The following is a 27,506-nucleotide window of genomic DNA, read 5'->3' on the forward strand; positions in this document are numbered from 1 at the left end:
TGACTCACATTAAACAGAAAGAAGCAGCATTTGTTCATACAATATAGAAGTTTCTTAAGGGCCCAACCTTGCACTTATTTTCTAAGCCATTACCACCTTCAAGGATGTGCATACTGTGCTTCCATCAGCATCTTCTTGTGGCAAAGGTTTGAAAAGTGGTAACTTCTGGCATAGAAAACTGATGGATGGTACAAAAGGAACAAATGTGGTACCAACAATAAAGAAGAAAGGACTGAAGGTGAAGGGGTGCAGATATTGCTGGGAACAAGGAATCCTGAAAATGGGGTAAGAATAAAAATCCAAGAGAGTAACATTGGACACTAATGACCAGAGAGCACAATAAAAAGAAGGCAGTTTCAGAGCTTGCCTGGCATCAGACAGCTCTCACCTACAAAAGAAAAAAAGAAAAAATTCTCACAGAGACAAGAGGAAGATTGTAGGTTTGCTCCTGAGTGATGGACTAGATATGACCTAATAGGTATTTGCCATCTCTTATTTCTGGGACTCTGATCCAAGAACAAACAGCAAGAGAACCATGAAAAATCAGCCCTGTTGGATCTGGAGTTCTGCCTTGACAAGATATAAAGCTCATTCATAGATCTGACTGTGCTCATGAGACTGCAGTTCAACTCCTGCTGCTAGAGCAAGGGGAGGGAGAAGGAAGATAGAAAGGGGTGAGTGGGAAGGAGGTGGAAGATCTGGGTTGTGACTATAATAGTGACAGTAATTAGAGTGTTTCCAAGCTGCTAGAGAAGTCTTCAGAGCAGAGAACTAGGATGGGAGATGGGGGAGGGGAAAAAGCATGAGAAAGCAAACTGCTGAGAATGCTAGGAAAGTATATGGTGCTTTGTGAATTGTTTAAAACAAACAACTGTGATGGCTTTATATGGGAAAATAAAGAAGTGTATATTTTTCTTCAGAAGTGAATACTATACAAATAATTGCTAGGCTACCACTTAAAGCTAGGTTACAAACCAGGTTTAAGCAGATTCTTACAAAATGTTCCTGTCTCTGCATTGGTCCATTGGCCCCTAGCCTCAGAGTCAATGTTCACCTCTCTTCCCCCTAATCAATCTACCTACAGACCTAAATCTGTCTCTCTCTCTCTTTCTCTGACATAGAGGTAAAGAGACTTCACGCCACTTGGAAAAGGGATTTCTAAATTCTAAAACAGCTAATATCATGTATTTCTTTCAATCAACTGTTAATACCCCGTGAATTCATTATCAGTGGTTCTCAACCTTCCTAATGCCGCGACCCTTTAATACAGTTCCTCATGTTGTGGTGACCCCCCACCATAAGATTATTTTCGTTGCTACTTCATAACTGTAATTTTGCTGTTATGAGTCGTAATGTAAATATCTGATATGCAGGATGTATTTTCATTGTTACAAATTGAACATAATTAAAGCATAGTGATTAATCACAAAAACAATATGTAATTATATATGTGTTTTCTGATGGTCTTAGGCGACCCCTGTGAAAGGGTTGTTCGACTCCCAAAGGGGTCGCGACCCACAGGTTGAGAACCGCTGCATTAGACTGTGTGCATGTGTGCGTGTTTCAATAGAAGCACACAGCCTGTCAGCCTAATACAGAAAATGACTAGAAGGCAAATAAATAAGTAAATAAATCAGAAAAACACCAAGTTACTAGTTTATAAAATTTAGGTTCTATGGCACTGCCTATTACAGTGGCATGACTATGTGAAAGAAAACCATATTAACAGAAGATGATAACCTTCAAGAAAAATCTGGGAATTTGCAGAAAACCGCAAAAAAGAAAGTCTTCATTCAAGTTATTGAAAATTCTGTACTTGTTTTAAAGATAAATATTTAGTTGAGATGGTTCCTTAACACGATTTGGCCCTCGGGTGATTATTTGATTCTAACAAATGTCAATCTCAATGCCCGAGAAGAGTTATAAAGGTGCTGGGAGAAATGAAAAATGGAACAAAACAAGCTGAAGAGATATAAATTTCATGTGGAGAATTATATTCATAAAATAAAACACATGCAAATTTATTGAGTAAGGCATGTCAGGTAGACCTAACACAAAAAGTCAATTACATCCTTTGCCTAAAACCTGCTAGGTTATCTTCCCAGTGGAGTTAAATCTTTTTCACTATGTTAAAACCAAAGAATTTCTAATAAACAATTACTAGAAACACTGAATTGCCACTATTTATTTCCCATTTATAGGGCATAAAGCCAGAACTCACAGAAATACAATAGGGCTGTCTAGGACCACGTCTAAGGCAAACTACTCAGTAATCTAAAAGAAAGAGAAAGAAGAATCTGTTTTTTTCTATTCCATTATCATCTCACTAACAAATCAGTACCGGGCATTAAGAAATGTGAAACAAAGAGCAATTTCACACATATGAACTGAACCTAAACCACGGAAGACTAAGTATTTTCTTGTCACTGTGACATGTGATTCTTTAACCACCTGCTCAATAATCCCTCTTCAGCTGCACAGCTGCTGCCAATTCCACATGCCCAGCTAGGCAGGTGCTTTGGTGAATTACCTGTTCCCTAGTGAAAAGAGTCCTTCACTGACACTTAGTGGGCCCAGAACCTGCCAATCAGCATCACCTATCTTCATTGTGCCTGTCACAGCCAACTTTCATGAGAGAGATCATAAAGGCATATTTAGTACACAATGTGATTTTTGTATTTTGTGGGTTTTTGTTGTTGTTGTTCTTTGTTTTTTAAAGAAAATGGATTTTTATAAATCAGGTAGAAGTGAGAATTCAACTGCTGGGGGAAAAAAGCCTGCCACACAACATAAGGCTGCCTTATCTCAGAGTGACCCCATCTGTCTGGCAGTATTTCCATCCATGATATTTTCCACAAGGGAAATAACAATTGCTTAGCTACCTTTGGAGATGGAGAAAGTGGCAGTAGAAGGTGCTATGGTACCTGGCAGTAATAAGAGAGAGAGTAGAGCAAGAAGTTCTGGAAACCACATATCATTTCTATACTTCCTAAGTCTCCATGGCTGAGGCCAGGCAGTGGAGTTCCCAGGCAAATAAATAAGGAGTGGCACTTCCACTTGACAGAGCAATCAGTAAACCCCTCAACAAATTATCCTATTCCAGCCATTTAGTTGCTCTATGCTAATTGCAACATAATTACTACCAGTAGCCAAAATTATGCTTTCATATCCTCAAAAAAAGCACAAATCTGTCCAGCTATCCAGACCTCTCACAAGGAAACATTCTCTTTTCTTAATACGTGTGTGTGTGTGTGTGTGTGTGTGTGTGTATTTCAGAAAGGGAGAAGAAGAGAGATAGAATCATCAATGATGAGAGAAAATCACTGATCACTGATCAACTGCCTCCTGCGTGCCCCTTATTGGGAATTGAGCCCGAAACCCGGGCATATGCCCTGACTGGGGGAATCAAACCTCCTGGTTCATAGGTCGATGCTCACTGAGTGACACCGGCCAGGCACAAGGAAAAATTTTCTGCCAAGATGCTGGGGGTGGGGAAGACCCAAAGTACTCTCTGAAGGATGGTCACAATCAGAAGACTCATGAGACTCCTCATGGCAAGGGCCCAAATTTGAAAGCTCTATACCTAATCAAGGCAAATTAATCTGGGGCTTCTGCCTTCAGTGTCACCTGACAGGATTCAGAAATGAATGCCACCAGCACAAGAGCAAAAAGCTTTGGACTCAATTTAGCTGAGACTTCACTCAGAGACCAAGGACATATATTAGTTGAAAATAGCCTAAAGACAGACAACACCTCTAGTAAGACCTTAAGACAGTTCTGTCATCAGGAAATACAAAGGTCACAACAACTTCTTCCTAACAAAGCCCAACACCTCAGTGGCAAGCCATCATTTTAAGACTAAAATAAAGGAAGGAGGGAAGCAACATAGATTCAGCACCTCAGAAAGGCCTTTACCAATACCAAAGGCTAAAATTTCTATTTATATGAAATGGTTGGCTATTGCGTACAGTGTATCCTATACAACTGCTCTCTCAAAATGAGTTTGATTTCTAATCTCTTTTTAAACAAAAGTTTTCTTCAATGTCCTAAATGAAAACCAAATTTTTAGCCCCAAATATTATTTTTACCTAATATACCAGTTGGACACTTCTATGAGATATATACAAGGATAGGGTTCCTTCTAGCTTGTTCTCATCCTTCTCTCATTAATAACCCCCAAGCTCTCAAATGTGGGTGGTGGTGTTTTTTTAATGTTCATCTCTTTGGCACAGTTCTCCCTAATAAAGAGGTAGATATGGACCTTCTGCACAATAAGCAAGTCACCCTTTTCATCAGAATTAAAATGAACAGGGATGTTGTTTTGTTTCCACAGGCCTTGACCAGATAGGCAAATCCTGTGGCTTTTTGTTGTGCAATTACTATTGACCAGGAAGTCACCATTAAAAAGGTACTGGGTCCTTGACTCCCTATATTAACACTACACAGGTTTCTGGTTGTATTCCTAAACAAACACACAAAAAATCACTGTCTGAGTGCCTCATCTCTATAAAAAGAATTAAATATGATGGTTCAAACCAGAGTGGAAACCTCCCCTTGGAGGTCTGACATAAACATCAGGGTCGAGTCTCCCAGACACTATTCCTTCACAACTTAGTACAGGCTAAAGAGGCAGGCTCAACATGGCTGGCATCCCCTATTCTTCTGAAAAATGTGTGCCAATGAGCTCTGCATTGTTCCTCACTCAAAAAGAAGAGCCTTTCTGTCTGGCCTCCTCCAATGGCAAGCCCCAGTCTGGAAAAGGAAGAAAATGGCACTGAGGAGCCTGGGAGATGGAGCATATCCAAAGCTCTCAGACAAGACTTGAACCTATGACCTTCACTGTGTACACAATAGGCGGGTGAGAGGGACCGGTTTATCTCTGCAGCAGCAGTTCTCAGCCCTGGGGTAGCACTCCCGATAAAATGACACGACTATTGTGTGTGGCAGCACAACAGCCCTCTCTCCTCACAACCGTCTAAACCAGCACTCCCTCCCCCGAGACAAAGCAGCAGGGGTGAAATTAACTCACGGCTGCAGAGCAAAGCCTCGTACAGAAAAGAGAGGCCTGTGGGGGACGGGGGACTCTACCCAACCCCTCGGGCCCTGGACACATGGCTGGGAACAGACAGGCTTCCTCCCCCATCTCCCCCACTTTCATTTAGGCAGGAAGCTGTTTCTCGTAGAGAATTCAATCATCTGTGATTTGTTCAGAAATATTCCCCCTGAAGGGCTCTGATCTCTCCACCCTGTGTGAGCCTAATTCCTAGAAGCTGAAATGACTGTTTGCTGCTGCCTGTTTCACAAACACACATTAATTGGTCAGATGTGTCTCCTCCTCCTCAACCCCAGAGGGAGGAAGGAGAATCTGAGCACAGCACAGAGATGATCCAACCGTAATTACACATAAAGGGAAAAGAGGGCAGCATGGGTTTTCCAAACAGGACAGGGTCACAAACCCTCCGGGGGGGCAGAGAGCAGTTAAGGGCCAGGCCCAGGAATCCCTCCATCTTGAAGAAAAGGACAGGGGTAAATATGACCTGCAGACTAGAGGGATCACACACCCACAACCTACTTGCTGCACACTCCCAGCCACCTTGCTGCCCCTCCTGGGCCACGCACACGTCCAGCTCCCACCCCTTCGCTCTGAACCCCCAACTCCCGGACTAGCCCCCGTCGTCCTGGGCCCCCTGAAGACAGACTGGCCTCAAACTCTCTGGCCTGTCCCTGCAACCTGGCTGGACCCTAACCCCCTCCCGGGCACCCCTCCCCTCACCCTGAATCGGCCCGGCCATGCTTTGAACTTCACCCCGCGCCCCTCGACGCCCCCTCCCCCACCCACGCAACGACCCCCCCTCCCCTCCATACACACCTTCCCCCCGTTCGGCCCCGACCCCCAACCTCCACTTCCTCCGTCAGGCGTCGCCACCCCCGGCTCCCCTCAGCGCCGCCGCCTCTCCTCCCCCAGCCCCGGCTTCACACAAAGCTCCGGACTCACCGCGCGGCCGGTCCCGGGAGCCGCCACCTCCGCTGGCCCGGGGCCCCGGGCCGTAGAGCCGCCGCTGCTACGGGGCCCAGGCCGCCATCCGTTCCCGCGGCCCCTCCCCCCCACCCCACCCCGCCTCCGCTTCGGCTCTCCGCCCCTTCCCCGCGCCGCTCCGCCCCGCCCGGCCGGTGCCGCTGTGTCCGGGCCGCGGGTCCCTCAGCCACCGCCACCGCCGCTGCCGCCGCGATCCGGGACAACCAGGGCCGCCTGGAAGGCACGGACACTGGATCGCCGGGCCCTCGGATCCGGATTCCGGGCTGGTGTGGAGACTGGCGCGGGAGAGCGCAGGGGAAACCCGGAACGTGGATGGAGAAGCCAAATCCTGGGTCTCGGAATGCGCGGTCACAAGGAGCCAGGATTAGAGTCTGCTCTGGGAATGCTGGAAAACCCGGCGAGCCGGTTAAAACAGAGATAAACTCGAAGAAACCTGGATTAGAAGCTCGAACCTAACGCTCTCGCCTCGCGGAAAGAACTCTCGCCGGACCAGACTTCCTCGCAGAGAGGTCTCTGGGGGAGCATCAAAACTTACAGAAGGCACCCGTTCTGTAGGTGTCCTTCAACTGTGGGGAACGGGGTCTGAATGTGAACATCCACAAAGAACAGAAGAGCAAGCAAAGCTCATGATGGTTTCGTCTATTTTATCCCTTGGTTCAGCAAAATATCAACCCTCTACTTTTTCCTTTGTTCTCGTTTCCTTTTTTCAGATTACCATTTGTTTTCCTCTTCGAAGTACCCATTTCTAGTCCTTCTAATATCCCTTCTCACCTCACCATCCTGTCATCAAACCTTACTGCTTTTTATTATGTAAAAGTCTTACTCTATCCTCCAAACCAATATCCTATGTAACTGTTATCTTTCCTTATTTATCTGCCATTCATCTCTGATAGCCCAGCACATTATCTAGTACACAGTAGGCATTCAGTGCATGTTTTAAAAAAAGATGTATTTCATTGATTTCAGAGAGTAAGGGAGAGGGAGAAATAGAAACTCAACGCTGAGAGAGAATCATCAATCAGCTGCCTCCTCCATGCCCCCTACCAGGGTCTGAGCCCACAACCTGTGCATGTGCCCTGACAGGGAACCAAACCGTAGAGGCCGATGCTCAACCACTGAACCACTCCCGTTTGTTTAAAGAATGCCCCCACTCACCACTCACTTGTGAAACATACTCTTCAGGACTTCCTTTCCTAAAACTTCTGCCTCCTTGCATAGCAAACAGAAATTTATCTTAATTCTCAAGGCTCCCCACATTTTAGCCCCTATTACATTCCTCCTGTGTCCTTGACCATCTTAGTCAACTGCAGTTTCTTTCCTTTCTTTGCTTATCCTGAGGTATCCTCCAACAGTGCCACTCAAGATAGTATGTGACTTGAGGATAGAGCCAGGTCATAAAATACCTTTACTCTCCACCTCTACACACAAAGGTGTTTATATTTTGAGGGGGGAGGGGAGGCAGGGGGTTTGCCAAAGGTAAATACTAAGGTTGTCTGGCCTAGGAAGATAATCTCCCTTTGGTCCACCAATATTCCACTTATTTAGGACAGTATAAGGACAGAATTGATCTCAGGTGACAGCAAACTTCCAATCTGTACTAAGTGATATATTACAAGTGAGGATTCAGCTCCTTATCGGAAAGAGAAAGAACACGGTTTAGTGTTTTAGACTTAAGTGTTAAAATGTTTAGACTTAATTATGGATTAATAATTGAGTAATCATCTCCCAGTGAAGAACATGACTCTGCTGGAGACTGGGCTACAAAAATAGGAAACAAAGGAAAAACATTCCTACACTGAACCCCAATTTTTAGCCAGAGAAAGTTCTCAGGTCTGGAAGAATACTAAAAATTGTAAAGTGATTGATGTCCTGTACAGTAAAAAAATATTAAGTTTTAACTTCCTGTTCCTCTAGACCCGTGGTCGGCAAACTTATTAGTCAACAGAGCCAAATATCAACAGTACAACGATTGAAATTTCTTTTGAGGCAAATTTTTTAAACTTAAACTATGTAGGTAGGTACACTGTTATTAACTTAATTAGGGTACTCCTAAGGCTTAGGAAGAGCCACACTCAAGGGGCCAAAGAGCCACATGTGGCTTGCGAGCCGCAGTTTGCCCTACCACGACAGACTAAGGGTTGGCAAATTATGGCCCACAGGTCAAATCAGGTTCATGAGCAAAGAATGTTTTTACAGCCCTGGCTCGGTGGATAGTCAGTTTGCAGACTGAAGGGTCCCAGGTTCGATTCTGGTCAAGGGCACATGCCCAGGTTGTGGGCCCAATCCTCAGTGGGGGGCATGCAGGCGATAGCCGGTCAACAATTCTCTCTCATCATTGATGTTTCTCTCTCCCTCCCTCCCTCTCCTTCTTCTCTGAAATCAATAAAAATATATACTTTTAAAAACACTGTTTTTACATTTTTAAATGGCTGAAAAATAAAATTTTGTGATGTGAAAATGATATGAAATTCAAATTTCAGTGTTCATAAAGTTTCATTGGCTCATGGCCATGCTCATTCACTTATTATCTTGGATACATTTGCATTACAATGGCAGAGTAGAATAGTAACAGGTTGTATGGCCAGAAATATTTGCTACCTAGTCCTTTACTGAAAAAGTATGTTGACCCCTGCTCCAAACAAGCACTGTCCAATAGAACTTTTTGCAATGTTAGAAATGGTCTATATTTGCACTATCTAATTCAAAAGTTACTAGCCACGTGTGGCTATTTGAGCACTTGAAATATGGTTAATGTGACTGAAGAAATGAATTCTTAATTTCATTTAAATAATCACATGTGGCTAGTGGCTACCATATTAGACAGTACAGCTCTAGACTCTTCTCACGTCTTCTGTACCGACATTCTTTTTGTCCCTTGTCCCAACATTTCACTCCTCTCCTATGACACACCTCTCTATGGACACTTTAGTCTGGCTCCTGGCTCCCCTTCCCTGACCCTATTTAACTGACTCCAAGCTAGGGTACAAAATTTACTAGGTTTTATTCCTAGACTCTCCATTGTCAATTAAAATCTGAAATCTGATCAGTTTATCAAGTTTCACCTCATGAATTAATCCACATTACGTGCACACACATAAATGGACATTTACACGAGTGTCTTTGTGTCAGAGGCTGGCACTGTGGCCATGTTCTTTCTTTGCATGAGAGAAGTAGAAAAGCCTTCCAAATGCTGGACCCTTGTTGCTGATGGAATCTGTGATATGGATCACCTCCCTCCAAACACATTCACGGAAGCTGAGAACAGCAGATGTGTACTTGCTATTTGAATCTCAGAGAGAACACATCCTTCATCATAGGACTTTCTTTTCTCCCCTCAGGCCTAATAAACTGAAGTTAGCTGATTTCTCTAGTTTAATAGATGCTTGCTTTTTTACTGGCCTTTTCTAGCTAGGCAGAAGAACAACTCCCAGACTGTCTCAATCTTGGCTAAGAGCTCTAGCAAAGGCATTAAAAAAATTTACCAAAGTAAATGAAATCCACATAAATACACTTTAGTAGAGACAGTATACTTAAAATGGAAAAAGTTATAACTCATAACTTTGTAATTATTTGTAAAAGTAATCTTGAAAGTCTAAATTTTTCATACCTCCCTAGGAAAAAATGGGTTTCTGTAAACTTCTAGCTTAAAAAGAAAAGAGGAGACACATAGTTCTCTTTCTCCAGATTAGCTATAGCAAGCAAAAAGTTAAAAAAACAAAAAACACCTCACTCCATTTCAAACATCTGACTGCAAGGTCAAAACCTCCTAAATCCTGACAGAGAAAACCAGTTTTATATATAGCCTACTCTGAGCTTATATATTTAAGATTGGGTCCTGTCTGGAAAAACAAAAATAAAAACACTGAATCCTTTAGGTACCATATAAATTGTGAGCCACTGAACCCAACCATCCAAAAGGGGGCGCAGAAGAAAACCAGCTCTGAACCATGGCACTTCCCTCAGGCCAAGCTGTCCTAGTTGTAGGGTCAGAGCAAAGTGGTATAAAGTACTAAGAGGCTGGCTATTTCTGTGTGAGTTTATATTCAGGCTAATAATTTCCACTAAGCTTTAAATTATGCTACTCATCACTGAGCAATGGAGGCCCATCTACCCTCAAGTCTCTCCCACACTTCCTCTCTGGTGTCTGCAAATAGGGGACCTAATACCACCACCACATGAACTAAAGACAGACTTTCACAGTCTAACCATGAAAAGAAGTTTCCAAGTTACTCTGCCATTTTCTCATGTGGCTCCAGCTGCATATTTTGGATGTGAGGTGGTTCTTATAAACTTGGAAGGCCCTTATAAACTTTATCATGATACACAAAATGGTTTCATAACCTGAACTCTTACAGTTCCTGATGTTTTTCTTTAGGCATGCACACAATCTATCCAGGTGGAAAAATCAATCCAGACTCTTCTGTGCTCAGGCTGTCATTTAAATAAAGAGGCAGATTAACTTTTCCTCTTCCAGCCCTAGGCTCTTTACCTCGTGCCTTTTGGTTTTATTTTGGTATTAAGGAAACCAGACAGCCCGGCCAGTGTGGCTCAGTGGTTGAACATCGACCTATGATCCAGGAGGTCACAGTTGATTCCTGGTCAGGGCACATGCCCAGGATGCAGGCTCAATCCCCAGTAGGGGACATGCAGGAGGCAGCCTATCAATGATTCTCTTTCATTAATGTTTCCATGTCCCTCTCCCTCTCCCTTCCTCTCTGAAATCAATAAAAATATATTTTAAAAAATGAAAGAAAGAAAACTAGATAATTCCAGCTCAGAATTCAAGGTGCTACTGCTTGGTAAATTATTAACTGCATAGTGAACCTAATGTGGATTCACTAACAGTACCAGGGTCTGTAGGAGGCCAAAAAGAGACTTTTCCCCCTACAGACATGCCCTTAGCGGTCTTTTCCATTTTCTCTATAGAGGTTGAACAGGAAAGGAAAGAAAATACTGCATGTTTGCATCACCAGAACAAGAATCAGGTTGGAAATCCAGAGTGACCAGGCCCCCTCAAAACCAGTGCCTAAAGCTATGCAACAAGCAGGGTTCACAGTTGAGTGAACATCAATGCATAATGAGTGGAGGTATTTCCATGCAAATAAATGCTGAATATGAAGGATTAAAGAAAGGGGAAATTAATCTTTTTCATAACACCGGGCACTTTTTTTCTCTCCCTTGTGCTCTCTTTTTAAGTCATGCACATAACTGCTGGAGGGGATCCAACTTCCCCAGTGTGGTGGTGCTGCTTCATAAAAAGCAGAACATACGCATTTAAGACCATGAATTCCCTGATACCAGCAACTGAGATTCTGATAGCTCTTCTGAACAGCCTCAGAAGAAAGGCTTTGCTAAGTGGGGGCCAGACTGACTAGTAAAAATCTCATTTCAAACCAACCTCCTATTTTTCCAAAACTCACAGCTTCCTGGGGTGTGGATGGTTTAAAGGGTTTGGTTTCAGCATCTGGGGGTATTTGGATGCAATTACTGAAGGGATTTTATTTTTCAGTTTGTTTCTAATTGCCCCATCCAAGTGATGCTTTTGCAATACCAACAAAATAAATAGGGCAGTTTCATGCTGCTTTAGCAGGTGGCTCCATCTCTTCCCAGTCTGATCTACTTATGCCTAATGTCTCAAACCAGAGAACAAAGTGGTAGCACCTATTCAGACTATCTCTTAAAAAATTTTTTTGTTTTAAAAATCTGCCAACGAAGCTTTTTGTCCTATCACAGGTTTGTATCAAACACAGGATTTCTCAGACATCCAAATTGTCTATCAAGCTATCATTTTTGGGGGGCAGGGGGCCTCAAAATTCAAGTGGTCCCTCCAAAATCGTTAACCTAGGTTAAGAATTTTCCCAAGGAACAATTTGTTCCTTTTTCCTCAAATACCATTCTAAGAAAAAATGTCAAAGACCTAGAATTTTTAAAATAGGTTTTTATAAATAATGTATTCAAAGATTTTGACCCACTACATAAAGAATCCCACTCCCTAAGAAAAATATACAAGTTTGATAAGAGTTTAAATTCTGAGAGTGTCAAGCTTGATTCCAAGCCTTGAGATTTCTACTGCTTCAGTTCCAAAGGACCAACGGATAACAATTTTAGTACACAAAACTCCACTAGGCTGTATAGTTCCTTTTCTCCGGGGTCAGACAGCTTTATTCTGCTTCATTAACCCCTTCTTTGCGCCTTGATGGATCTTGGAATCCAGTTTCCCTGTAAGGGAGAAAAAGAAGCCTCATTATTTATTTTTTATATTTGCAATGCAAATCTTTCATGGCCTCCCAGGTCTTCTGGTTACTGTGTTCCTGTCACATTCAATTATTTTGCTTCAGGACTCTGACACTTTCAAACTTCAGAGTTGCATTCTGTAAGAATGAGGAAGCAGTGGGAACACCATATAGAGAGATACAAAAGCATGCACACAAACACAATGAGTATTCGCCTAAAGAATCTAAGTTAATATTTCTAATTTTGTAGCTAGTAGAAAAGAAACACCATCTTTTCCAATCTAATACTAAACCAAGTTTTTAAAGAATAGAAAATATAATAGAGAAAGGCATTTCACACAGTGTGAAACCCATTCCTCTGACCTGTTAACTCGCTGAGGATAATGCATGAACCTCCCTCACAATGAGAAAAGCAGTTCAACTCACCCCTTTCCTGCCTCTGACTTAATAGGGGGAGTGACCTGAAACAGTCGAGTAGAATCCACATGAATGCTGTACTGACAAAGGGCCCCTATCACCAGCTAAGAAGGGCAAAGGTCACAGGCTGCATGACTCTTCTAAGTGTTAAAGTTAGAAAACAAGCAACCTTCCTGTCCCAGGTGACCTGCCTTAGGAGTGAAGAACCTGTGGTCTCTGACCTCTGACTCCTCAGATCTACCAGGACAGAGTTTGGTTCAGTGGTAGCAGCCTGAGGAGCCATCCATCTCATGAAGAGAAAGAAACTTGAGTTCCTTCCTGTCTGTCTGGCCTGAGAATAGAGTGTGTAGTTTGCTTTCTTCAAAAAAAAAGTCTCATTTAAGTCCATAGCAATGCTAATGCTGGAAACAGAAACAATTAAGTTGAACATCATCCTCAGCACTAAAAAAACCACAAAAACAAACAAACAAACAAAAAACCTAAAACAAGGATCCACATGTATAAGAGGCCCATACCTACAACCTTTGCCCCAATATGCTGTCATTTTCATTTCTTGCAGCAATCAGGTATAAAAGAGCACTAGACTAGGAGTCAGGAGACTCAGGTTCTTGTCTATTAACTAGCTATATGATCTGGGGCAAGTCATTGTTCCTCTGGATTTCAATATCCTCATTTGCCCAATTAAGAATACATGTTGTGCGGCTCAGTTGGTTAGAACATCATCCTGATACACCAAGGTTGCGGGCTTGCTCCCCAGTCAGGGCACATACAAGAATTACCCAATGAATGCATAAATAAGCGGAACAACAAATCGATGTTTCTCTCTCTCTCTTTCTCTCTCTCAAATAAATATTTTTAAAACCTTATTTAAAAAAAATAAAGAACACATGTCATGACTACTGCACAAAGAGATTGTGAGAAAAATAACCACAACTTAACAAGTTTCCCTGTTTTCTAAATTTCTTCCCCCCTTCTCCATCTCTCGAGGGCTATACCTGCTCCTGGAATAACATTACTTCTTTTTTGTACTTTCTCAGAAACCATCACTAAATGATAATCTAAATGCCATTCACAATAGTCACAATGCTGTTGATTTTATTGTTTTTTTATTTTTACAATGCTGTTGATTTTAATTTGGGCTTTAGAGCACAGAGTATTCCCAAGGATTTAGAAGTTCTTTCATCCCCTAGGCTGCCTGGTTGGAAATCTGAACATGTGCCAGCAATCTGGCAAAGAGCCCGATTACAAAGCAAGTTTGGCCCTGGGTGGCATGCTCAGTGGTTAGAGTGTCGGCCTGTGCACCAGAGGGTCTTGGATTCGATTCCCTATCAAGGGCACGTATCTGGGTTGCAGGTTTGATCCCCACCCTGAGGTGGGGTGCATGTGGGAATGTGGGAGGCAACCAATCAATGTGTCTCTCTCATATCAATGTTTCTCTTTCTCCTTCTCTCCCTCTCTCTCTCTCCCCCCTCCCTTTCACTCTCTCTAAAAATTAAAGGGAAAAATATCCTCACTACTTGAGTGAGGATTACAAAACAAGGCAAGTTTGCCTTTGTATCTCTAACACTACCAAATGATAGGTGCTCAATAAATGTTTTCATCAAATGAATTAAACAAAGAAGGCAGACACTACAAATTTCAAAACCTTTACATTATAGGAACTATTGAGTAACCAAAAATAGATAATATTAAGAGTATCCACGGTAAAGGTGGTGGTACCCAGAGGTACAAAGAAGTATGGTGTATTATTCAGCTTTTTAGAACAAGCCAGGACAGAATTTAGAATTCCATCTAGGACTCCAGACTTCTAGTTCTCTTTATTGAATAAGCTGGAAGAACCAGGTCCCAGTTTCAGTCCTGAGACTGCCTAGCTGTATAACCTGAAGGGAGTCACCCAGTCACTCTTGTCCTCAATCTTTTCAATGCTAAGAAACTAGACTACATAGTACTGACGGCTCTTTCCAGCCCTATGATATTGTGTCCTAAAAATGAAATGTAAATTGGAATGATTTGTTTCTGAGGCAATATGAAAAACAAAACACATAAAACCTAGAAAAGAGCTGGAAACCTAGAAGCAAAAAGATGTGAGCAAAATACAATTCCTATAAACCTGTTTACTAAAAATGAAAGGAGGAAAAATTCCTACCAACTTACAAAGTTGTTGAAAGGATTACAGCTAACATTAAGTGCTTTTTATATACCAAGCGCTGTGCTAAGTATTTTACATACATTAAGTCATTTAATCAAATAACTAATTGAAATCACTTATGTTAAAGAGCCTCATAAACTCAAAGTTCTCTGAAAAAGTAGTTGAGGCTTGGGAGCTGTATTTCTTAGATATGGTCTGTTTTAATTTATCATATAACTCTAGGCAAGTGTTTTCACAATATTCATTTCAGATTCCTCATATTAAAAAAAGAGACATTACCTTCTTCACACTCTCAAAGCTTTACTGTATAAGAACTTTCCAAGTATAATTTTTAGAAAACTGCAATCTGGTTATGACAACCTTCAAGTAAGACCAGCTCAGGTAAGATCAACCCATCAGAGCAAAGCACTCAGTGGTAGGCAGACTAATTTCTGACTTCAATTATGATGTCATAAAATAGAAAACTAATAGGAGGAAGGAGATATAGAGGAGTAAGGATTTCCAAGGCATTTCCAGGGATTCAGAAATTCTTTTCATCCCCTAGGCTGCCTTAAAAAAAAAAAACTGTACATGTGCCAGCCAACTGTGAGCTCCTTACAAATAAGGACTTCTTTGCATTCCCTAGCATCTACCACAGTGACTGCCAATAGTAACAATTCTTGGGGTCAGCTGTGGGCAATGAGGGCAAGGGACTAGGGCTTCTTGCATGAAGAAGAGACATCATGGCTTCCCTTGGATTACATGGACTCTGAACTTTGAGTTCTAGTTCAGCCTGGACTTGGGATCTGGACAGTTAACTAATGTAACACACAGTATACACTCTCTTAAAAGCAGAGTGATAATGTTTAGTTTCTGTATTTCCCCAATACTTTTACATTTAGTACCTACAGCATTTCAATATTAAACCACATCCTCAATCATGGTGCCTACGAGAAAATCAAATGCATGTGCAACAGATGGGCTAGAAGTTGAAAGGGAAAAAGTATTTGCCATCCATTGATATAACTCTCATAGGGATTTTCACATGCTTTGCATAAGATATAAGGCAGTATTTGCATGAGTTTATAGAGCATGTAGTTTATTTAAAGTAAAAAGATTCCTCTATCTCTCTGAACATTCAACCTATATATTCTACTATACTAAACATTTTTGCATTTCCTAATTTGAGCACAGCCAAATGATAACATATTGCACATTGCTCTTTTTTAAACTATTTCAATTTCAAGAAACACAATTATCCCCAGGTCAAGCAAGCTCAAGTTTACATGTCCAAAAACGTAAATCAAAATGTATACCTTTCAATGAAGGCATATATACATATATATACATGACACAACATATAAATGGGTTGTATTCTAAAAGTTTATTTCCAAGTCAGAAGTTTAGAACTTGGAATATATTTCTCATATAACTATCTATAAAAGGTGGTTATGCCCTAGCCGGTTTGGCTCAGTGGATAGAGCGTCGGTCTGCGGACTGAAAGGTCCCAGGTTCAATTCCGGTCAAGGGCACATGCACAGGTTGCGGGCTTGATCCCCAGTAGGGGGCCTGCAGGAGGCAGCCGATCAATGACTCTCACTCATCATTGATGTTTCTCTCTCTCTCCCTCTCTGAAATCAATAAAATATATATTTTTTAAAAAAGGTGGTTAGGTTCCTAAGCCATCCCACAAAAATTTTTATTTTATTTTAAACTATAGTTATGGCAGTCATTGAAGTAGAGTACTAACTATATTATTAATATTATGGAACTTAACCATTACAAGTAACAATATATCTAGAATAAACTATGAAGCATTCCAAATTAAAAGCCAACTATATATTTTTCCCTGTGGCTGTGGGATTAAAGACTCTCCCAGCTGTAAACTACTGAAAGTGGCCCCTACGACCTAAGGCAAGGAAGTTCTGGCAGAGTGTAAAGTTTTTAGAGATGGTAAAATTGAATGAAGGATAAAGGAATGGGGAGTTATAGAGAACAGAAACTTTATACCTGACTAAATCCTCACTCTGGTTTCCTCTCAATTGAATTTATTTTTCTGAGACACACAGGGATTGGTGAGCCTATTCTTTCCTTTAAAAAAACAACACACCAATTTTCACTACCTATTGTTTCTGACCAATGTTTTTTCACCTTGACTGGTCTACCATGAAAGAAGCTGTAGGCTCATAATTTCTATGTAGCTCTGTTGTCCCTGAAACAAGTATACATCCCATTTTGGCTTTTAAAAGCTTTTAACTAACAGAAACAATGGGGAAAGACAGGAGGTTATTAAAGCTTGCTCCCTAAGATCATCACTCCTCACCCCTATTAAACCTTATGGAAAAAAATGAAGGCCATATATGTGCTGAAGGTGGATCTCTGTCTGGGTAGAGATAGTACTGAAGTAAAACATTTCAGAGAAGTATCTAAACCAGCCGTGGGCAAACTACGGCCTGCGGGCCGGATCCGGCCCGTTTGAAATGAATAAAACTAAAAAAAAAAAAGACCGTACCCTTTTTTTTTTTTTTTTTTTTTTTAAAGGCACGAGGGAAAGCCCTTGGCCTATTTTTTTTTTTTTTAATACATTTTATTGATTTTTTACAGAGAGGAAGGGAGAGAGATAGAGAGTTAGAAACATCGATGAGAGAGAAACATCGATCAGCTGCCTCCTGCACACTCCCCACTGGGGATGTGCCTGCAACCAAGGTACATGCCCTTGACCGGAATCGAACCTGGGACCCTTGAGTCCGCAGGCCGACGCTCTATCCACTGAGCCAAACCGGTTCGGCAAGACCGTACCCTTTTATGTAATGATGTTTACTTTGAATTTATATTAGTTCACACAAACACTCCATCCATGCTTTTGTTCCGGCCCTCCGGTCCAGTTTAAGAACCCATTGTGGCCCTCGAGTCAAAAAGTTTGCCCACCCCTGATCTAAACTCTGTGTACAGAGAACATTTTCTCACGGGAGCTTAAACAGTAGATAAAAACCAAGATAGAGGAGGCAGCTAAGAAAAGGTAACTAAGGTAAAGATCAAGGTAGCAGTGGGTTTGACAGAGGAGACATACCACATTTCCTCTTACCACCAGAGTAAGGTGAGAATGGAACAGAGAAGAAGAGGGTAGAATGCCACAACCAAAAAGGAGAGGAAAAGAAAGATTTAAATCCTACATAGTGTAGAAGAAGGGAAAAGAATTTCCAGGGCTGCTTGGCTACCCATTAGGGTAAAGTCTGAAGTAAATAATTTGGATAAGTTAAGGGCAACTTATGTTCAGATTTTCTGATTTGTAGGAAACTCAGGAACATATGTGTCATTTAAATCATGAGAGTTGCCTGAATTTTGTAGTGAATATACATTAATTTAAGTTCATACTCAAAGCATTTCATTTTGTGATTAAAAGCAGTATTACTCAGTGTACTCAGTCGATCAAAGCCATAGGTACCTTGGGGAGAAGGCCTAGGATTCTCTCTTAACAGTTCTATAGGTGATTTTTATTTATATTCCTAGAGGCCCAATGCATGAATTCGTGCACGGGTGGGGTCTAGCTGGTCCGCCCCGATAGGACCAATCAGGCCAATGGCCGGGTGGAGGGGATGCGGGAGGTTGGTGGGCTGGCCCTGCCCCCTGGTCCAACTCTGGTTGAACTCCCGGTTGAGGGGACAATTTGCATATTACCCTTTTAATATATAGGATAGTTTGAGAAGTCCTTCTCCACAGAAAAGAATTATAAAGTGGCTAACTGATCTTCAAGATAATGGGTGAGATAGAGTTGCGCACAGCTGAAGACAATGCATGCCCCAGAATCATCCAGTTCACACAGTGGGAAAGCAATGTCACAGAGGCATAAAATAGTAACTGATATGAACAAATGGGAGAATAGTTGATGTTGTTTTTTAAAGAAAGTTAGACAAAGAGGATACCACTATATGTTTCCTTAGATTGCTTTGAAACAGAAGAGGCTGCTGTAGGACCAGACAGAGAAAGAGAAGATGGAAGATGAAGAAAAGTTGAGTGTTCAAAGAGTAGTCAACAAGCACTTCCTAAGAGGTGAATATAAAAAGGGTACTATAATCACAAATACATAAAAGCAAAAGTTACAGAAAAAGAAATCATCAAGATGTTTCAAAAAGATGAAAAACAAGATGCTTAGGGCAAAGCTCTAGAAACCAGTGATCAAGGGAATTGGGGGGAGGGTAAGAGGGAATAGTGGGGAAGTAATGCCTCCAAAATAGACAATCAAGAACAGACACTTAAAAAGTTGTCTTATTCGTGGATTAAATACTGATGAACAATGGATAAATGACAATGCTGCCACTAAGCAGTATAGCAGAACAAAGCACACTCTTTTGGCTGACACATAGGATTTAAATGTATTGGGGTCCTAAATTGAAGATTACAATGATTCATTAGCATGCCAATAATTGTGGACCAATCAGGATACACTTTAGAAAAGGTATTCTACAGTTAACCTAACATTAAAGTTATCAATAAATATAAATTTATTAATCCTCCAACACTTGAGATGCTATAGAAGAGGGTAAAAAGAGAAAAATTTCAAAAAGTTAAACAAGTGAGGTGCAAGATAAAAAAAGAAAATTAGACCGTAAAAGCTTGTGACTTACAGATTTTTGGATTTCCTTTAATGGGAAACTTCACAATCATTTCCTGGGGATTTTTGCAGATGAAAACAAATGGAGAATCAGATTCTTGACTCATGTCTGGATACTGTGAAATATAAAAATAAAAAGTTCAGTCTAGTTGGGACAAATTTTGAATTTCAAGAAGATCAAAGATGTCCCAGATTTCACCTCAACATGCTGATGACAGTACTCTTCATTTCATACTCACGTAAAGAGGATTATGCTCAACAACAAGAACAAACCTTCACCTTTTCTCAGGCCTTAGCACAGTATTCTTATGTAGTCTATTGTCTATCATTTCTTTAAAAAAAAAAAAAAAAAAAAAGGATGCCTGAGATCTTCCCAGAATAAGACTGCCTGTTCCTTTAATATAAGCGACTATGAAGTGGGAGATTCAGAGGTCTCCTTCAGGAACATTGGGCAAATTGAAACCCTCATGCATTGTTGGTGTGGATGTAAAATGGTACAACCGCTGTGGAAAAACAGTTTGGAGTTCTTAAAAAAGCTAAATACAGAATTACCATATAATTCAGCAATTCCACTTCCTGGCATATACCCAAAAGAACTGAAAGGGACACAAACACATAAATGTTCACAGCAGCATTATTCACAATAGCCACTAGTTTCCACAATTCATTAGTAGGTAAATGAATAAACAAAATGTGGTATTTACATAGAATGAATATTATTCAGCCTTAAAAAGAAATGAGCCCGGCCAGTGTGGCTCAGTGGTTGAGCATTGACCTATGAACCAGGAGGTCACAGTTCAATCCGGGCACATGCCCAGGTTGTGGGCTTGATCCCCAGTGGAATGGGGGGGGAGGGGATGTGCAGAAGGCAGTTGATTGATGATTCTCTCTCATCAATGATGTTTCTATCTCTCTCTCCCTTCCTCTCTGAAATCAATAAAAAAGAAATGAAATTCTGATACAAGATGGATAAATCTTGAAAAATCATGCTAAGTAAAATAAACCAGACTCAAAGGGCAAATATTGTATGATTCTACTTATATGTGGTACTTAGAATAGGCGAATTCATAGAAATACAAGGTAAAATAGAGGTTACCGGGGGCTGGGGGGGAGGGGGGGCCGGAATAGAGAAAGAAGGAATTATTATTTTTTTCCCTTCAATAACTTTTTGCTTTTTAATCCTCACCTGAGGATATGTTTTTATTGATTTTTAGAGAGAGATGAAGGGGATGTGAGAGAGAAACATCGATCAGTTGCCTCCCATATACACCTAACTGGGAATTGAACGTGCAACCCAGGTATGTGACCTCACGGGGAATGGAGCCTGCAACTTTTTGTTGTATGAATGACACTCCAACCAACTGACCCACTTGGCTGGGCAATTTATTTAAATTTTTTAATTTGTCCTCCCCTTAATAGGATGAAAGCTCCATGAAGGCAGAGATTTTTGTCAAAATTTACTTCTCAGTACCAATCATGCCTGGCATATACTAAGGCAATCAATAAATACTTATTGAATGAAAGAATAAGGAATTTACCAACTTGTGCATTAAGGTTAACTTAATAATGCTGAATATGCATAGGCTGGGAACTAGACACTCCTAGGATTTTAACTCTGGGTAAAAGCAGGTGCTATTCTGTAATCTGTTATCCCTCAAGCTAAATTAAAACTTTTGTGTCTTGGCAAGTATCCAATAAGGCCCTAAGTTTAATAAAAAGTACCCTGATATATAAAAAGTACACAGTAAGCAAATGTCAAATAAAGGGGAAAAGGTTGGATAAATGATATTATAGAACAACAGGTTCCTTGGACCCATTCATGCCTCACAGTAAAGCTAAATATTAAAATCAACTTTCCCTTGTGAACCAATGTCACCCCAATAAATTCAATAAAATAAAAATTAACTGAAATTAAATCCAAGTTTCATGTGAATATCCCTTTTCCCAAGCTCTATCACTGAACTTTAAGAGGCTTATAAGAAACATAGCTGAAGAACAAAGCAGCCTACAAGGAATAAAGAAAGGCAGGTCTGTGCATTGGGAAAATAGATTATTTTTCATGGCAAAACGCATTATAGCAAAGTCAGCTTGGCAGAGCCTCAGAACCTCCAAAAACATACAATCTCTGCAACTGCAGCCTGGGCGTTAGGGACCACATTATACACTAACAAGTCAGAGACAAGAAAGGAATTTCTGGTCTGAGAGGCAAAGACTAAAACGCAGCTGACTCAGAGAAAGAGTAAATTAAGAGAGGAGGATTCATATTTGTGAAGAATGTGGATAAACTGATGTCATATCCAATTTAGAGAAAATGCTAGATTAAGGATCACTGACATAGTACAGTAGGCGTTGTGGGTTATAAGATCAAGCAAGCAACTCAAAGCAACCATTCAGATTCAGTGACAGACTCTTCAGAAAGTTGCTACTGTCCTTACCTAAGACAACATGACTCCTATCATCACCTGGTTTCTGGCCTGACCACCAGGGGAGGTGTGGTGGACTCTTCTTTCATGCCTCATAAGTTTCACAGCTGTCTAGTATAAATGGTAATTAACTACTAAACAGCCATTTTCTTCTCCCCTCCAGAGGAAAATTATTCACCAGCTATCTAGAACAGCGGTCGCCAATCGGTGGTCCGTGAGGTCCAAATGGTTGGCGACCGCTGATCTAGAACACATTTCTTTTCCATTTTCATAAAAGAAAAAAAGTTTAGTAGTTTTGGGCAACCGCAGATTCAAAACCAAGTGGGCATTTTCACCAACTCTGCAAGAGTGCCTCCATTTAGTCCTTGCACTGAAATGATCAGTAACTCCTAAATGATGTCACTCTTCACAAATCCCCAGATGAGCTCTAAATCTTATTATACCTGTCTCCACAGAACTAAAAGCTAAAGCAGTCAAGAAAAAGTCACTGACAAGGAACATATATTTGCTGTAGGTTTCTTGGATTAAACTTTGAGGAACTAGATAAGACATAAAATCAGGCTCTGAAATCTAGTTAGCTGAAAACCAACTCCAAGTAGAGGTGATAATATTTGGAAAGAAAAAAAATGAGTCTGATAAAAAGGCCACAAGCACCAAAGCAGCAGATGCCAAAAGCAACTGTGTTCTCTGATAAATAGTTCTTGTTTACATTGCCCTTCAAAGCAATTCAAGGTGTTCAAAGGATAACTAGCACCCCGGGCCCTATTCTCCTGGAAGATAAAAGTTTTCTCATATCAGGGTAACATTGATCATGATACTTTGACTACTGTATATTGACTGGGGTTAGGTAAAGATCATGCCAGCTGGCCCAAAGTGGGATAGTTGAACTCCTTTGTACCAGTACCCAATTCAAATCATGTATCAAAGGCAGGTGGTTCCATCTCAATGATAGAGTCAATTCATATTTGCTCCAGGTGAAATGAATAAGTGATAAGCGATATGTAGTTTATAGGTCTTATAGTCATTTGAGGAAGTTGATCTGGTTTAAGTCACAAAGCATTGGTCTCCTGGTCCCATCCTACTCACAATAAAATTTCCACTGTGGCTTTCTGTGCCTTTTGGAGTCCTATGCTGGAACCTCCACATGCAATAGAATCCAATCAAGTATATTTCTCTAAAATTAACCTCAGCTTTTCTGCCCTGACCTTTTCAAAACCTAAATGGGAATCACCCATTCATGACAAGTATTTTTGGTCTTAATTTTCATATAGCAAGCTTTCTACTTAAACTAGTAAGAACCAAAAGAAAATTGCTCTTAATTAAAGATACTTCATTGTAAGGTTCTTAACCACTGAAGTCTACCCTGGGACTAATACCTCCTCTTGAGTTAAAGACTGCCAGTTTTAGATTTTATTTCCCAACTAGAGGCCCGATGCACAAAATTCGTGCAAGAGTAGGCCTTCTTTTCCCCGGCTGCCGGCACCAGCTTCCCTCTGGCACCTGGGACCCAGGCTTTCCTCCGGGACCAGGGTTTCCCTCGAAGCCCTGGCTTCACGAGAAGGTTGTCCAGTCTAATTAGCATATTATGCTTTTATTATTATAGATGTCTGGTTTGACTCAACTGAGAACCATTCTGAGGCAAAGCTCAGAGAATCCTTTGACCTTAGTTAACATATCAAGGTAAGATAATTATTAAGCATGATTAACATTAACAGTACCCCTTACTAGATAACATTTGTCTTTTAGAACAAAACAGATTAAAATATTTTAAACTATGCAAATGAAAACTTACAGAAAAGTTGATTTTGGTATGGTGAGCACACACTAGAGAACACCTCTCCTTCACGGCTACAATATAGGTTTCCTTTGCCATAGCTCATTTATTTTAAAAAATATATTTTATTGATTTTTTACGGAGAGGAAGGGAGAGGGATAGAGAGTTAGAAACATCAATGAGAGAGAAACATCGATCAGCTGCCTCCTGCACACTCCCTACTGGGGATGTGCCCACAACCAAGGTACATGCCCTTGACCAGAATCGAACCTGGGACCCTTGAGTCCGCAGGCTGACACTCTATCCACTGTGCCAAACCAGTTAGGGCAGCTCATTTTAAAAAGTCATTTACCTTAAAAGAAAATTCTCTTCTTTTGTATACCCCATCTGGACTAAAGGTAGTACCATTCACCCACTCACCACAGCCAGAAACACAAGTTAATCCTAGACTCTTTTCTTTTTCTCATACTTCATATCCAATCAAATCATCAAGTCCTAAACATTTCAATCATTTGTTCCTTTCTGTCCACTAACCTGCCTGAGTATTGTTGCAGACCTTCATCATGCCTCACCTGGACAATTATTTCCTTATATTTAGGCTTGCCCCATCCAGTCCATCTTTCCTACTGCTGCCAGGATAATCTTTCTAAAATACACATCTCATTACATCACTTATATAGTTGCCTTTAGAATACAATTCAAATTCCTTCACAAAGCACTTAAGGCTTTTCATACTAGTATATCAATCATTGCCAGCCTCTCAATATATTGTTACAACTTTTATTGAGTACCTACTATGTGCCAGGTTATATACTAGGACACTGGAGATAAAAAGATGAATATGACATAGATGGTGACCAACTACATGTGAACATTTTATTTTTGTAATTATAAAAAAAATTACCATCCTGCCAAGGAGGAAATGGGCTGAAGTCAGGGAAGACTCTACTGAAAGAATGACATCTAAGCTGTTTAAAAGATTAAATAGGAACTCTCCTGGCGGACAAGAGCATACACACATGATATAGCATGGTATATTGAGGAAGACATAAATTCTACCTTCTTCTGACTGACCATTTTTAGAAGCTTCTTTAACCTTCCTATCCTACCTCCAGCTGACTTAGGGTTTGGTCTCCTCTTTTGTGTATTTCTTTGTTCATATGATAATTATTATGGTTGGGGTTTTTTTGTTTCAGTCTCTTCTAGTAGACTTAAGGATCTAGAGGGAATAAAATATCTTGCTAAGCCCTGGCAGGTATGGCACAGTTGGTTGAGCATCATCCCATGCACCAAAAGGTTGCCAGTTCAATTCCTGGTCAGGGTACTTATCCAGGATGGGGGTTTGATCCCTGGTCCAGGCACCTATGGGAGGCAATCAATTGATGTTTCTCTCTAATATCAATGTTTTCCTCTTTCTCTCCCTTCCTCTCTCTCTAAAGTCACTAAAAAAATAAATATTTTTAATCTTGTTAAAACTCTGGATCCTCAGTCTTTAGCACAGTGCCTGGTACATGGCACATGGTCAATAAATACTTCATGAATGTATGATTGTATAATATTCTGAGCAATAAAATTTTAAAATAGGAGACAATTTGCCACCTGGTTCATACAGTAGACTGGATGACAAATCAAGAAGCTTTGAACAGATTGCAGTAAGATAGCAAGACTAGAGCAGATTCCTTCTAAATCAAGCAGATCACATTCTCTCTAAGCCTGGGTTTACTTACAGGCAAAATGAAAGTGTCACATTAGGTGTTTGATTCTACCTATATAAAACCTTTTGCATCTGCCCCCACACCCTATTGCCTAATTTTGCTGGCATTATCCTAGAACAGATTTTTAAAAAAATCTCTACCTTGGATGACAAATACCTTCAACATTGCTGCCAGATTGATTTTCCTCAAGCAAAGCTCTGATCACCTTCAAAACACCTTTTCCCATCCCACAACTGACTACAGAAAAAAGCCTTCCTCCTGTGGCCTGTCATTCAAAGGTATCTATCTCTGACAAAAACATACCTTTCCATTTTTGTTTGCTGCTTCTTCCCCTTCACTCATACTCTTCCCTCAACAAACTGGTTTGCTATTACTCTCCATACAGGCCCATAACTGCCTACCTCACCTTACTCCCTCTCCTTGGCATGTGCTTTCTACCATCTAAGTAGGAAGACTTGAACAGCAATCCCAATTCTACCAATTACTAACAGTACACAAGTTAGTATTTTAACTCTCTTAGTCTTAAGTTCTCTCATTTCTAAAAGAGGGGTAATGATACCTTGGAGTTGTTGTGAGGGTTAGAAAATAACATATATAATAGGCCTGGCACATAATAAATTATCAAAAAGTAATAGATCTTATTATTACTACCCTTCAAGGTTAGTTCAAAAGCCATCTTTTTCTTAAAGTCTTTTGTGATCCCACCCAGCTGGAAGCAACCTTTTCCTCCTTTACGTTCCTCAGAGGCAGCTTTTACTTCTCTTGAAACAGTCGTCTTTGCTTTTTATTTTGTATTTGGTTTACGTATATATCTTATCTACCTAGTGATCTTTCAAACATTCTAGGGTCAAAAACTTTGGCTCATTCAATTTTTTGTTTCATTCAGTGTCTAAAACCGTGACTGATTTGTAACCTATACTCAAGTATTTATCGATGAATGAAAGTTAAGAAAATCTTAAGAATTATATGCTCATTTTCAGATGACAAGCTAAACATTAAAAAATGTACATAAATGAATATAAAAGTATTAATATTCCCTTCCTCTCTTCAGGATAAATACAGCAGAAAGCATAATGCTTCCTAGATTATTAAAAAATGTACATGCTTGTCCTCAATTCATTAAGTGAACACTTGCTACCTAGGTTGCAAAAAACTCGAGTCTGTTCTTGTCAGAAATTCTAGTAAATGTTCTGGTTGTCATCAGATTCCAAAAATACGTTACCTATCTCACTCAAATGAGCTGTGATTTTAAAGAACTGCCAAGGGTTAGGCTAATTGTGGCAGATATTCAACACCCCCCTTTATGGGTTCTCAGATACAGCCCTCAAGATTCCTTAGGAACATACATTTTAGGTCTATAAATTGGTAGGCTTTCTCAGTACAACATATATATGTTTTTATTTATTTTAGAGAGAGAAGAAGGAGAGAAAGAGAGAAATATCAATTGGCTGCCTCCTGCACGCCCCCTACTGAGGATCAAGCCAGCAACCCAAGCATGTTCCCTGACCAGGAATCAAACCTGTGACCTTTTGGTGCATGGGACCAAACTGAGCCACACTGCCAGGGCCCTTTTCACATATTTTAAAAGAGAATTTGGGGACTCTATTATTTAAGGTCAATGCCTGATTTAAATATTGACTATTAATTACTTCCTTCATTTTTTAACTTCTAACCTCTCAGACTTACAATCGCTGGTGACAGTAGCCAATGATTTCCACATATGAAGTGGTATTTGCAATCTTCCTGATCTGTATCACTTGGATGCTTTTTAAAAAATGTTTTTATTAATTTTTAGGGAGAGGGTGAGAGAGAGAGAAATATTGATGAGCGAGAAATATCAACATCGATCGATTCCCTACTGGGGAATCAGCTTGCAAGTGGGCCATGTGCCCTGACTGGGAATCGAAACCAGTGACCTCTTGGTACATGGGTAGATGCTCAACCATTGAGCCACACCAGCCAGGCTGGATATTCTTATAGCAGTCAGCAGCAGAACTGCTTCATCGTAATTCCTTGAGCCCTGGCCGGTTTGGCTTGGTAGTTGGAGTGTTAGCCTGGGAACCTAAAGGTCACCAGTTCGATTCCAGATCAAGGGCAGGTTTCATCCCAGCCCTGCTGGGGGCGAGTGCGGGAGGCAATCAATGGATGTCTCTCTCACATCAATGTT

General features: G+C 40.7%; 2 protein-coding genes across 5 annotated transcripts in view; both read right to left on the bottom strand.

Annotated features, from left to right (window-relative positions):
- Positions 1–6,097, bottom strand: part of ZNF609 (zinc finger protein 609) — a 224,117-nt gene extending 218,020 nt beyond the window's left edge. For all 3 annotated transcript variants that reach the window (XM_070420973.1, XM_070420965.1, XM_070420956.1), the window contains exon 1: positions 5,996–6,097. The gene's annotated coding sequence lies outside the window, so the exon portion shown is untranslated. The remainder of the gene's footprint in view (positions 1–5,995) is intronic.
- A 5,870-nt stretch (positions 6,098–11,967) lies between these two features.
- The window catches only part of TRIP4 (thyroid hormone receptor interactor 4), a 67,763-nt gene continuing 52,224 nt past the window's right edge, over positions 11,968–27,506 (bottom strand). For both annotated transcript variants that reach the window (XM_070421092.1, XM_070421084.1), the window contains 2 exons: positions 19,441–19,543; positions 11,968–12,256 (listed from right to left, as the gene is read on the bottom strand). In XM_070421092.1, the coding sequence (XP_070277193.1) occupies positions 12,189–12,256; positions 19,441–19,543 (171 nt within the window). In that variant the 3' untranslated portion in view covers positions 11,968–12,188. The remainder of the gene's footprint in view (positions 12,257–19,440; positions 19,544–27,506) is intronic.

Source organism: Myotis yumanensis, unplaced genomic scaffold (genome assembly GCF_028538775.1).
Source record: "Myotis yumanensis isolate MYYU_CA2020_CCGP unplaced genomic scaffold, mMyoYum1.0.hap1 SCAF_1, whole genome shotgun sequence".
NCBI lineage: Eukaryota > Metazoa > Chordata > Mammalia > Chiroptera > Vespertilionidae > Myotis > Myotis yumanensis.